The sequence below is a fragment of the Mustelus asterias genome, chromosome 17 (genome assembly GCF_964213995.1).
Source record: "Mustelus asterias chromosome 17, sMusAst1.hap1.1, whole genome shotgun sequence".
NCBI classification, from domain to species: Eukaryota; Metazoa; Chordata; class Chondrichthyes; order Carcharhiniformes; family Triakidae; genus Mustelus; species Mustelus asterias.
Window position 1 is genome coordinate 34752579 of NC_135817.1, and position 12155 is coordinate 34764733.

Consider the following 12155-nt stretch of genomic DNA (forward strand, 5'->3'; position numbering starts at 1 on the left):
ATTCAAAATTGTTTGCAAGCAGTTCTCAATTCTTGGCCGCCTACTGCAGTGAACTGTAACCAGATGCAAGAATTGTTTACAAATCACAAATTACACCTAAAGTGACTGTGACACAGGTAAACTATCCTCCTTGGCCTGTCCGCAGCTTTTACCTGGTTGACTGCACCGCCCTCCTCTAATGTCTCTCCATTGGCACCCAACTAGATAGGATTGCACCGGTTTAGTTCCATCCTTCCCTAAACTCTAGTCAGAATTGTCTGCACTAGATGTTGTTCTGTCCTCTGTCCCAAGGGATTGATCCTAGACCCCCCCCCCCCCCCCCCCTTTTCTTATCAGGTGGCAACATCCGAAAACACAGCATCAGCTTCCATATGTACACTAACCTTGCCACCCAATGTTCCCCCTATTTTTTCCATCCATGTGTGGAATGAATTTTGTCATGTGCACCACTATCAAAGTAATATGCAGGCGTGCAGCACCCCAGTAGAAACAAGTAAAATGAAATATGACATTTTTATAAAGTTAGTGAGGTACGTAAGGAGGAGGAAGAATATTAAAACGAGATAATTAAAGTGCACTGTTCGCCATTATTTAATCTGAAATCAAATAAAGCACTGCAAATATTTCAGGAGTTTTTAAAAATCTTACCCCTCTTCCTTTGAGGCAGAAAATAAAATCATTTTTCTTGATGTAGGAAACATATTTTATTATTTATGCATAAGATAATTTATGCTTTATGCTTGAAATTAGATTATATCTCAACTTGGTACAGTTTTTTACTATGCAAAAAAAATTCCTCTTTGTGACACACCATTTGTTTTGACATTTCTTGATTTGGGAGACCATGAATCCCCATCACTGGGATGAGATCCTGAGCCAGTAGTTAGCAGTCTAAATGATGGGGCCGATACCTGTCCCCGGCCAAGAGCCTTTTTCTCTTCTGTCTTTACCATTCTAGTGTTTGCATACTATATTAAGATTTGCTTCGCTACTTGAAATGTGAAATTTGATTCTTGTAAGCATGCCTTGGCAACTTTCTTTCAACCTCTCCTCTCTTGCCATTCCCACAGCCAAATTGATTTTGAACCCACCTTCTGCTCTTGGGTCCCTATTCATACTAAACTGCTGACCATCAAATTTTCCCTTCAGTCCCCGATTGCTAGCAGAAATTCTTAACACTTCCATCTCCTCTCATGCTGTCACACTTAATTTACAATCGACTGGCAGAATTCCCTCTACAAAATCCCAACCTGTTCTACCATCTGCAGCAGCTTTTGTTCACACTCTTCTATCAAATTACCAATCTATTTCCAACCTTTGTTTTCTCTACAAAGTCCTTCATCATTTTGCCACTTCCAAATTCAGTACGTATCTTTCACATAGCTCTATATTGAAACTTCTCCAATTAGGTTTTAAGATTGGCCACAGCAGAGATGGCCCTGAATAAAATCACAAGTTATATCTCGTGTGGTATACCTGTGACTCACTGTCCCTCATTAAGGTTCAGTACTTGTCCATAGTTTACACCTCTCCTTTGCTGCCCCCTCTGAGTGAGATCGCAACGTCCTTCAATAGGTTCAGTTTTTAATTATCGAGGTGCAGTCATAGAATCATCTGCAATGATTTCTCATCCCACTCCTGCACTGTGACCTTTAAGTTGCCAAGGAACTGCGATGTTTCTGTCCACAGATGCTGCCTAACCTGAGCATTTTCAGCATTTTTTGTTTCTGCATTTAAGGACTGATTCCATGGTCTGTGTGCATAACAGTGCACTTGATCCATTTCAGGTTTTCTAACTGAAAGAAGCTGACTGAAAGAATCATAGAATCTTGCAGCACAGGAGAAAGGCCATTTAGCCTATCATGTATCTAATGGTTTTTTTGGAATGGCAGTCCTATTTACTTGCATATCTCAGTTTCCCCCAGTAACTTTATAAATTTGTCCTCTTTCAAGTCCATGTTTAATTGATTTTTCAACATTCCTGTGGATCTGCATCCACCATTTTTTCAGGTAATGTGTACCAGACCTAAACAAGCCTCTGTGTAGAAACATTTCCCTTTTTTGGTTCTTTTGCCAATTATTTGAAATTGACACTTTTGCCAGAGTAAATAGTTTCTCCCTACTTGCTCCATCATGCCTCTCATTACTTTGACTACTTCTATTAGGTCTTCACTTGGACTTTTCTGCTCTTAAGGAGAACAATCCTAGTTTCTGCACAATAATTGAACTTCCTCATTCCTGGTATCATTCTGGCAAACTTCCTTCCTACCTTCATCACATCTTCAATGCCTGCATAAAAGTAATAAAGGAAAGGTCCTTTGTCGATGCAACAAATTTCAGAATCTTTCCTACATTTCCTTTATATAATTCAATACAGGGTTCTCTTTCTCTTTGTGCTGCTACCTGTGTGTCATCTGGTGCAAGTGCACATGTCGGTTTACTAAGTCAGCTGTTATCAGCAAACTCTTTTCCAAAGGTGTATGTGACTTCATGAATTTAACCACATAACTCTGTACAAGCCTCCAGGACACCATTCCAAACAGTGGTTATAGCTTTGAAGGCTTGTTTTTGACATTTGGATGCACTGAAATAGTCTGGATGATTTTTGAGTCACTTTCTACTGAGGTTTGTGGAATTTAATTCCCTCACTGAAAAGGGTTGCTGCAAGTAGATTTTTCATCATGGCCTTTCAATGTTGATGTTGGTTAAGGGAAACCTGTCCGACTAATAACTCTTGATGTACTGTCAACCTGTTTCGTGAGTCAGTTATTTCCCAACAACCCAGTTCCATACTTGCTTTCTTTGTTGTAAAGGTTGCCAGGTACATGTTTTGAGAAATGAGCATAAATGTTGTTGTTGCTCATCTGAGACTGAAGTTTGTAAGAAACCCAGTAAAATTTCCTGCCTCGAGTACTAACTTATTGGGAAATGAATAGGCATGGGAAATAATCAATAAAAATGAAGATGTTGCATTTGATGTTGAAGTAAAGATTTTTCGGAATGGTGCAGTAGAAATGTGCATGCATCTTGAGACCCACATGTCCCATTTTTGCCGTCACTGCAATTTGATGATGCTGAGCTACAATGTTCAATGCTGGTTGCAACTGTTGGCAGAAGATCAGTCCTGGCTGTCTTTGATGTGATGTTTTCCCTAAGGTGCCTTGGATTCTCATCCTGAATTGGGATATGTTGTATCGGATGCGACTATATTATCTCTCCCCAATTCTGTTTTTTGGCTCAGAACTTCAGTCTGTTGGTTAGGGTGCACGTGCAGCTTCAGGTATCATAAATAAATCTGAACATATTGCATGAAGTTGTTCGAATAGCTAGTCAATATTGGCTGCTGTGCATGTGGTTTGGACTGGCGTATCATCAATTTATTAAATATTGCAGGTGTTGAAATTGACCTAGGTGAAATAAAATTGCTTCCCCCTCATAATGAATATAAATGTATTTTCATAAACTCCAATTCCAAACTTGCTTTCTCATACTTTCTGCACAGTTGACAACTGTCTCCTTTTTACTAAATTCTAATGTGTTGTGTCCAACATTTGGTTGAGATTTTGTTTGGAATCAGCTAATTAAATTGCAGAATTTATCTGTGGAACATAGTTTTTCTTTTTGCCATCTAGCTTTCTGAGAACCCTTAAAATACAAGTAGTTGTAATTTTGAGGATAGTTGGGAGCAGCTGGTAATTATAGTGACTGAGTCAACCATAAGAAACGATTGTTTTTAATTCCAGATGTTTGTCAATTTGTAATCCTAATCTATTTCTGGCAAGTTGCAGCATAGATTTGGCATTTTATTAAGATCTGTTTATCAACTGAGCAAAACTTAATTTATCTGTAGTTCTGCAATTTTTGATTTGCTGTCAAACATGAGACTTTGCTGTCTTTGGCACTGTGGAACAATGAAGGTATCATTTGTGGAAATTTACATAATTCAAATTTGATACAACTGTAATCATATTTCAACTCAATGTTTTAATCCAATCTAATTATAGTTCCATTTATACTGCACAGAAATGTAACTGCCAGCATTAACCAGACATGTGAACTCATTTCGATTGTGCCCACTTCTGGGCGTTACACTTTTAAGACAGAGGTTGAGGCTTTGGAGACCATATAGAAGAAACTTACTGAAATGGTTCCAGGGATCAGCATTATAATTACAGGGCGACACAGTGGCACAGTAGTTAGCACTGCTGCCTCAGCGCCTGGGACCTGGGCTCGATCCCAGCCTGGGTCATTGTTCGTTTCTTCTGGGTGCTCTGGTTTCCTCCCACAGTCCGAAAGACATGCTGGTTCAATAGGTGCATTGGCCATGCTAATTTCTCTCTCTCTCTACCTGAACAGGTGCGGGAGTGTGGCGACAAGGGAATTTTCACAGTAACTTCATTACAATATTCATGTAAGCCTACTTGTAACACTAATAAATTAACTTTTAGGTGGATAGACTGGAGAAGTTAGGTTTCCTTTCCTTAACAGAATGGGCCAAGAAGAAGTTGATATGGATTCTCCCATTGCTTTGGATAAATGTTTACCAATTATTTACTGTCTAGTTTGACGTGGCCTCGATGTAATGAGGCAAATCTTAATTTACCAATTCAATTATAAATATTACACATGAAACCACTGTTGGTGGGGTAGGTGAAGGCACTGGCTTTGTGTTGTGCTGATGGTGTATTGCATCCAGTTCTGTGTGCCGCACTGGTCGAGCTGGCCAGCAATCAGGAGGCCGGCAGACGGGCCACTGCACATGCACCGATCTTGGCGCTGACAGATTGGCACATGCGCAGTGGCCCGCTCAGCACTCTGCTGCCTGCCTCTCCAGTGGGAATAGGTCCTGCCCACTGGTTTCCAACGTGATTTACACTGGTGCACCCAGCAATGCAAGAGTGTGGGAGATTCTAGTCTGAGCTCCCACTGGAAAAACCAGCGTGAATTACTCCAGTTTTCCCAAAAATCCGACACTGAGAATTTTTTTGGGAGAATCACCCTGTCAAGATTGGCTTTCAGAATGCCTTTATATCTGAGTTTAGGATGTCCTCTGGTGTGGGTTCTTTTATCAACTGGCTTAGAATACAGTCTCTGGTATGTGGGAACCCGCTATATGAACCACATGGCTAACCCAGCAAAGCTGATCTTTGATGAGCATGCTCTTTAGATCAGATACATTACACCTTCCAGAACTTTGGTGTCAGTAGTATTGGTCACCTTATTTAAGAAAAGATGTAAATATGTAAGGAGCAGTTCAGAGAATGTTTACTAGGCTAATACCATGAATGGGTGGGTTGGCTTTTGAGAAAAGGTTGGAGAGGTTAGATTTGTATCCACTAGAATTTAGAAGAGCAAGAGGCAACTTGATCGATACCTTTAAGATCCTGAGGGCTGTTGACAGGGTGGATGTGGAGAGGAATCTAGAACTAGGGAAAATAAGGGGTCACTTGTTTGAAACAAAAATGAGGATAAATTTCTTTTCTGATGGTTGAGAGTCTCTGGAACTCTTCCTCAAAAGGCAGTGGAAACAGAATCTTTGAATATTTTAAATGCTGAACTAGAGAGACTCTTGGGCCGGAATTTTACCAGCACGCCCGCCCCGATTCCGGGGCGAGTGAGGCTCGGAGAACGGCATTCTCCGTTGGCCTCGGGCGGGATTGTACGAACCTCGGGTGGGCATGCTGGTAAAATTCTACCCTTGATTAACAAGGGGATGAAAGGTTATTGGGAGTAGGCAGAAATGTGAGGTCAGCTATGTCTGAATATTAGGGATTTTGTCCTGTCACCTGATGTTGCAGGTAGATCTTGGGCAGCATGGTGGCACAGTGGTTAGCACTGTTGCCTCACAGCGCCAGGGTTCAATTCCCAGCTTGGGTCACTGTCTGCGTGGAGTTTGCACGTTCTCCCCGTGTCTGCGTGGGTTTCCTCCGGGTTCTCTGGTTTCCTTCCACAGGCTGAAAGACGTGCTGGTTAGGTGCATTGACCTGAACAGGTGTCAAAGTGTGGCGACTTGGGGAATTTCACAGTAACTTCATTGCAGCGTTAATCTAAGCCCTCCTTGTGACTAATAAATAAACTTTAAACTTTAAATTTGAAAGTGGAATCCGCCTAGTTTTATGTGATATCGGTAGGCTGTCCATGCCTCACATCCATAGAAAAGTGATTGGAGAACCACTGCCTGGTGGTCTGTTCTGTGACCAGCTCCATGCCCTGTCCAAAGCCTGTGGGTGAGATTTGATAGAAGTATTCAAAATCATGAACAGTTTTGATCAAGTGAAGAAAAATAAACTGTTTCCAGCTGATTGGTGAAAGACCCAAAGGAGATATGAGGGTAAGCTTGTTTTTATACACTGACCACGTAGGATTTGGAATATGTTCCATGATATGGTGGTGGATGGAGATTCATTCTCAGCTTTTGTAAGGAATTGGATACACATCCAAAGAAGAAAAAGATTGTTGGATATGGGGAATGGGGTTAATAGAATTTCTCACGCGGACAAATCTAGGCCATATGATAGCCTGCACTACCAAACTATTTGATTCTATGATCATCAATTATGTTTCAAGCTTCTATTTTTGCAGGAGAATAAAGGCTGACTGACACTTCCCTGAAGAGGATTTGGTGTCCTGTCAGTTATACTCTTGTTCTATATGAACAGTGTTTGATCATTTAGTTGTTGTAAATTGAACAAATGCTGCAGTATAAAGTGCCTTGAGTGAAGATAAATTATTGATTTGCCCCCAAGATGGTATGAAGTTCAAGGTAATTTGAAAGTATCACAGGAGGAGCATAAGCTTAATGCTTGTTTTTGTTGCAGCTAATTGGAAATTAAAGAAAGTTAGCAAAAGCATGCGGTAGTATTCATTTTTCTTTGATTCCATATTTTAAACTTCTTGTTACATATACCTTCAATTGTGGCCACTTGGCATTTGTCCTTCGGTAAGCCAATATGGGCAGTGACTTGCTTGCCTTTGTTGAAAGTTTAAGGTTTTATATTATTGGGCATCTCTCCTTGTCGATTTCCTATCATTGCAAATTGCTGCCCTGGATTCCACTGTTCATGTAGAAAAACCAGAAAACACTTGCAGAATATTTTTTGGATGAAGTTATTTTTGCTGTCACACAATTTATATAATATTGTACTTAAAATGATTAGCTAACTTTAGCACAGTGTATGCAGCTTTTGTTAATGTGCAGTTTATACTGCATGGTGGCACAGTGATTAGCACTGCTGCTTCACAGTGCCAGGGACCTGAGTTTGATTCCCGGCTTGGGTCACTGTCTGCACATCCTCCCCGTGTCTGCTTGGGTTTCCTCCCACAGTCTGAAAGATGCTGGTTCGGTGCATTGGTCATGCTAAATTCTCCCTCAGTGTACCCGAACAGGTGCCAGAGTGTGGCAACTAGGAGATTTTCACAGTAACTTCATTGCAGTGTTAATGTAAGCCTACTTGTGACACTAACTTAAATGATACAAAAATATTATTGAGATGGGACAACTTTTAAACTGCCCTTTTGATGTCCAGTGCCTGGTGCCTGAGGTCATCATCAAAATGTAGGCTATAAGTAGAAATGCCTTCTAGTGTATTAGTAGCAAGATACCTAGAAGAGGTTGTTTCATATTGGCTTGTATAGAATCCGGTGGATATAGATTGCAATGTGAAAGCCTACCACAAAGTTTTAGAAATATTGACTTTAGTAATCTCATGTATTACTATTCTCATCAAAAATAATAAGAACCAGATGTCATTTAGCAATAGTTGTGTGTCCAATTGAAAATGCATGTATATTGTTGTGTTTTTCTTCAACTTAACATTATTACCAGAAAGTGAAAATGCTTTTCTGTTTGTACTGCTTTGACAGTAAAGTCAGCATTATTTCTGTGCTATGTAAAACTGAACTGAGTGAGTCTCTGTTGTAACTGATGATTAATAAAAAGTACAGCTTTTTAAATGCGAGTCCAACATTGCCTACTTGTCAGGTTACTTACGTTGGTAGCCTTTTGCTGAGTTGCAAGTCTCTGGATCTGGCATATTGTGTCTTTTATGCACACTGTAATGCTTCAATCTCTGTACGCATTTAAATTGTGCAGTATATTTTACAAACATCATTTGTGTAGTTACTCAAAGTTTGAGATTCTGTATCTTGAGATATTTGAAATAACTAAATTTGTTTCTGCCTCATTTATCTGGTTACTTTGGAGAATTCGGCTTTTCCATGAGACTGCTTAACATCCACTAGATAAGGGAAGAACCTTGAACAAATTTAATACGTGCTAAATATTATATTTGCATAAGTCACTGCACTCTAAATGCCCTAGAACTAATTACAATTGGAGACTTTTTGATGATGTGCATAAGTGTGTGCTTTGTATGTGGGTGGTGGTTAGCCTGTGTTTCTGACTAGCAGTAAAACTCAGTGTATTATCCATTCCTCAAATTTTCACTTTATTTCGTCTTTCTCTCTCTGTACAGAAAATGCCAGAAGGGTCGGAGGACTGTAGGCACTGGCAGGCCCATTGACATCCATCCCCTGTAACTGTTCCAGTATATCCATCCAATCCTGACAATGGCGCAGGGCATCCAGCAGATTGATATGCAGATGCTGCATGACCTCCGGCAGCGCTTCCCTGAGATCCCAGAAGGAGTGGTGTCTCAGTGCATGCTGCAGGTACTGTGTTTAAAATAGGACCCATCAGCTGCTAAATGTTTTTATTTTGGAACAGCAGTAAAGTAGAAGCTTGGTGTCGTTTTTTTTTTCTTTGTGCTGCTTTAAATCATTGCATAGATGCTAAATCAATTGCAAAAGATCTCCAGCTATGGCTTGACAATCTCTAACTACAGTCAAAGTTGTTTGACTCGCTTGTCTCCGAAACAATTGTCTGGCATTGTCTCTTGATACATTAGGAGCATGCAGAATGTATATAATTTATACTGAAAAGAACAAAATGATTGGGATGATTTTCAAGAAGTATGCAAGTTTATACACTTAAATATATGTACACAACTTAAAAATATGTAAAAGAAAGTCAGTCAAATAAATGAAGAAATAGCTCAATTATAATAAAAAAGACACCGGAACTCCGAGAACTGAAGGGAGTATTTGAGATGTAAGAAAACTTCAGAGGATGAGTTCTGCCCAGCACAATATAGCACACTGCTCTTGCAGTATCATAAGAGTAGTTTAAAGATGACTGTTAGTTTTGTCTCTAACTTCAAGTTTAAAAAGTAGCAATATTTCTTGGAGACTTTGTTTAAAAAGTTGAAGATTATTTGCTATGCAATTTCTGTAATATGTCCAATATCAAAGATTTTCAACTACATTTTAAAAGGATGCTAACATTATGAAGACTTATAGCTAACATCACCTGTGTCAGATGAAATATATCCTAAATAAAAATGGAAAATGTTGAAGCCACTTAGGTTTGGCAGCACCTGGAGAGAGAAACAGAGTTAATGTTTCAGGCCGATGACTTTTCATCGGAACTGGGCAAAGTTAAGAGATGTCACGAGTTTTAAGTACAGAGGCAAGGAAAGAACCAGGGGAAGGTCTGTGATGGGGTTGAAGACCGGAGCGATGAAATGACAAAAGGATGATGTTGCAAGGCAAAAATGAGACTGTAATGGGACAAGTAAAGAAGCAAACGATGCCTGTTAGTTGTACAAATTGAAAAAGTCAAATTGTCACCAATTACTGTCCAAAGTAGTTCCTAGGAATATACACTCTTAATTGGTGAAGGAGCCCAAGGAAGAAATTTGGTATTGATCATCACCATGGGGATGTCACTAGGCACAAGTGTAATTTTGCAGGAGGGAAAATGGGTGTCGATGTTGCATTGCTGGCTCCTCAGCTTAACATCAATGAATGACACTCTGAGAGAAGAAAGTCCTCCTCATAGTTTTAACTGGGATACTTACTCTGAAACCATGCTCCTAGTTCTAAATATACCACGAGAAGAAATATTCTGTCACCATCAACCCTGTCAATTCCCCTCAGAATCTTATGTTTCAATAAACTCATTCTTTAAACCAATAAATATAGACTCAACCTGTTCAACTTTTCCATCTAAGAGAAACCCCTCATCCCAGCAATCAGATTAGTGCCCCTTCTCTGAACTGCTTCCAATGCAATTATATCCCTTCTTAAGGTTACCAAACTTTGCTCTGTATTCTAGATCTGACCTCAGCAGTGCCCTGTACAGTTGTAACAAGTCTTGCCTACTTCTTTGCTCCCTCCACCTTGCATTAAAGGCCAACAGTCCAAAAGACGTGCTGGTTAAGTGCATTGGCCATGCTAAATTCTCCCTCAGTGTACCTGAACAGACATTGGTGTGTGGCAACTAGGGGATTTGCACTGTCACTTCATTGCAGTGTTAATGTAAGCCTACTTGTGATTGATTAATGAAACTTTAAAACTTTAAGCATTCAATTTGCCGTCCTAATTATTCACTCTGTCTGCATACTAACTTTGTGGTTTATGTACAAGAACACACAGGTCTCTCTACTGCAACATTCTGTAGTGCCTCTCTAATATTCTGCTTTTCTGTTCTTTCTGTTAAAGTGGATAACCTCACATGTTCCACGTTATACTCCATCTCCCAATTTTTGTCTACTCACTTTACTCTTATATCCTCTTTGCAACTTGCCATCCGACTATTCTTCATATTGTCAGCAAATGTGGCCACAATCAGTCGTTTCATCTAGGTTATTAATATAGATTGTAAATAATAGAGGCTCCAGCCCTGATCCCTGTGTCACCCCACTAGATACATTTTACCATCCTGAAAATTACCCCCTATTTATCGCGCCTCTATTTCCTCTTAATTAGCTAGTGCTCTATTTATGCTATTATGTTTTCTCTGAAATTAAGCTCCTATCTTGTGTAATAACCTTTTATGTTACACATTCCAAAATTCCTTTTGGAAATCCAAATGCACTGCATCTACTGGTTCCCTTTTATTCACCTTGCTTGTTACACCCTCAAAGAACTCTAAATTTGTCCAACAGGATTTCCTTTCCAAAATACTATGCTGACTCTGAATGTATTATGATTTTTTAAAATATCCTGCTATCATCTCTCTATTATCATCTCTTTAATAATGGATTCTAGCATTTAAATAGTTAATCTTAGAATCCCTACAGCACAGAAAGAGGCCATTCGGCCCATCGAGTCTGCACCGACCACAATCCCACCCAGGCCCTACCCCCATATATTTACCCACTAATCCCTCTAACCTACGCATCCCAGGACACTAAGGGCAATTTTAGCATGGCCAATCAACCTAACCCGCACATCTTTGGACTGTGGGAGGAAACCGGAGCACCCGGAGGAAACCCACGCAGACATGAGGAGAATGTGCAAACTCCACACAGACAGTGACCCAAGCCGATAGGTCGATAAAGTGATAGGACATGCAGACTGACAATTGAATTAATTAAACTTGAGTGTTGCACATCAGTTAAAAATGTGAGTCGTAAGTTTGCAGTGAATGAAATTAAATTAGCAAGGGATACTAAGAAAGGGACTTGAAGAAATAATGAATGATTTTTTTCCCTGATTCATTGATGGGATATAGGCATCACTGGCTAGGCCCAGCATTTAATGCCCATCCCTAATTGCCCTTAAGATCAAAGTTGGCACCCAGGTTGATAGGATTGTTAAGAAGGCGTACGGAGTGTTAGCTTTTATTGGTGGAGGGATTGAGTTTCGGAGCCATGATGTCATGTTGCAGCTGTACAAAACTCTGGTGCGGGCGCACTTGGAGTATTGCGTACAGTTCTGGTGGCCGCATTATAGGAAGGATGTGGAAGCATTGGAAAGGGTGCAGAGGAGATTTACCAGGATGTTGCCTGGTATGGTGGGAAGGTCTTATGAGGAAAGGCTGAGGGACTTGAGGCTGTTTTCGTTAGAGAGGTGGTTAAGAGGTGACTTAATAGAGGCATACAAGATGATCAGAGGATTAGATAGGGTGGACAGTGAGAGCCTTTTTCCTCGGATGGTGATGGCTAGCACGAGGGGACATAGCTTTAAATTGAGGGGTGATAGATATAGGACAGATGTCAGAGGTAGGTTCTTTACTCAGAGAGTAGTAAGGGCGTGGAATGCCCTGCCTGCAGCAGTAGTGAACTTGTCAACATTAAGGGCATTTAAAGGGT

At 40.2% G+C, this 12155-nt stretch overlaps 1 protein-coding gene across 6 annotated transcripts in view; it reads left to right on the plus strand.

The window, feature by feature from the left end:
- The window catches only part of tab3 (TGF-beta activated kinase 1 (MAP3K7) binding protein 3), a 119553-nt gene that overhangs the window by 54845 nt on the left and 52553 nt on the right, over window positions 1–12155 (plus strand). For 4 of the 6 annotated variants that reach the window (XM_078232523.1, XM_078232520.1, XM_078232522.1 and 1 more), the window contains exon 2: window positions 8475–8670. The exons of the other annotated variants lie outside the window; for them this stretch is intronic. In XM_078232523.1, coding sequence (XP_078088649.1) covers window positions 8569–8670 — 102 coding nt within the window. In that variant the 5' untranslated portion in view covers window positions 8475–8568. The remainder of the gene's footprint in view (window positions 1–8474; window positions 8671–12155) is intronic. 6 annotated transcript variants of the gene reach the window in all.